The sequence below is a fragment of the Pinus tabuliformis genome, chromosome 7 (genome assembly GCF_031772625.1).
Source record: "Pinus tabuliformis cultivar Carrire ecotype Pingquan chromosome 7, CPIR1, whole genome shotgun sequence".
NCBI classification, from domain to species: domain Eukaryota; kingdom Viridiplantae; phylum Streptophyta; class Pinopsida; order Pinales; family Pinaceae; genus Pinus; species Pinus tabuliformis.
Genome location: NC_142293.1, coordinates 1,383,456,671 through 1,383,458,277, shown reverse-complemented (window position 1 = coordinate 1,383,458,277; position 1,607 = coordinate 1,383,456,671). Strand labels below are relative to the sequence as shown.

Here is a 1,607-nt window from a genome sequence, read left to right as displayed (position 1 = left end):
TGTCCCTTGGTGATAATTTGTTGCTGGAGGTCGGCCATTTCCTTGTTTAGATTTTATTGCGCATTGAAAATATTTCCAAATGTCTCTTGATTTCATTTCTTAATTTGGGATTTTAGATACTTGAGTTTCTGTTGGAACTGAAACATTTAGGATCCTTCAGGCAGACAGAAGGTGCTCCATGTTGTTTTGACGAAGTCCTTGAATGCAGGATGAGTAAGCCAGAACTCTTCGAAGTGAAAAGGTCACTTGGTTGTGTTGCCGGGCCTTTGCCATTGGAGGGAGATGGGCCAATGGTCAGAGCCTGAGTAAGGGAGAATGGCTGCCGCTATATCCCCTCCCAAATGAACCGAATTGTCTATAATGAGAAATCTGTCTAGCTTTGAGGCAATTTGATACTTCCCGGCTCTGCGGTTGCTCCATGTATGTGTGCCATTACAAAATTGCAGGTCGATGAGAGAATTGTTTTGGATGAAGTCTTTGAAGTAGACATTTTCCTGATCCAGCCTAATTCTCCCACCTTTCTTTTCCTCCAGCTTGGTTATCATATTGAAATCCCCTCCAATGATCCACAGAGGATGCTTTCTATTGAGGCTCAGAGCTTCTATTGTGTTGAGTAAAGCTATTTTATTTCCTGCTTCCTGAGGGAAGTAGACATTAGTGAGGTTGCCATGAATATTGGTTCCTGTAATGTGAAAGGTGGCCTGGATAATATGGTGGGAGGCATGAAAATCATCGAGAGTGAGCATTTGTGGGTTCCACACTATTGCTAACCCCCGCGATGCTCCTTCTGCATCCACTGCTACGATTGGCATCCTGGCCATGCTCTGGAAAGGATGCTTCCTAGCGTACTGCTATTGCATTTTGTTTCTTGAAGAAAACAAATTTGCGGTTTCTCCATCTTTATCATGTTTTTTAGAGTTCTGAGTTTCCCTGGGCTATTGTTCCCCCTTAAATTCCATGAAGTGAGCTTCATGATTCATTATTGATGGAGGGCTTGTAGTACTTCGTCAATTTTGCATACCTGCCTGAGTCCACCAGGATTTTCCCTACTTCAATTGTTCGTTGGAGATCCGTTCTTCTCCCTCTCTTTTTGAAGTCTCTTGGGGGGAGGCTGCCATCCCAGTAACTGCTTGGTTGGATGCCTATCTGTTTCTACTGATAAGCCTTTGAGAGGACTATTTCCAGTTAAACATTGTTATTATTATTATTATTGACAAAAAAAAAATATAAATTATAAAAAATAATATTTATATTTTTCAACAAATATTATTAAAAATTAGTTTTTTTTCCTAAATTAATAAGGAGTTGTCTTTACTGCGAGTTTTTGGATTTTCTGGTGCTGGAATCCGGTGGAAGAATTTGATGTGAAGTCTTGATTTGTGTTATTTAAATTAGTTTTTTTACTGTATATATGGATTCGACACACTAGAAAACCCCTAGGGCACTTCGATTGTGCAAGGGTTATCCATCAAACTTGTGATTTCAATAAATTCCTGTCAGATTTTAGAGAAATTACACCGGGAGAACTTCCAAAAAATTCTCACTAAAAACAACTCAAATTAATAAATAAATAAATTAAATAATTATTATTAGGTTTTTTAAATATA

General features: G+C 38.6%; 1 protein-coding gene across 1 annotated transcript; it reads right to left on the bottom strand.

Moving 5' to 3' along the window:
- Positions 1-242: 242 nt before the first annotated feature.
- LOC149252804 (uncharacterized) lies at positions 243-821 on the bottom strand. The gene has a single exon (XM_089454280.1). The coding sequence runs from the start codon at positions 819-821 to the stop codon at positions 243-245; it is 579 nt and encodes a 192-aa protein (XP_089310406.1).
- Between the last annotated feature and the right edge of the window lie 786 nt (positions 822-1,607).

Excerpts from the sequence above, each read along its gene's own strand:
- LOC149252804 (XM_089454280.1), bottom strand. The coding sequence starts at position 821 with ATGGCCAGGATGCCAATCGTAGCAGTGGATGCAGAAGGAGCATCGCGG.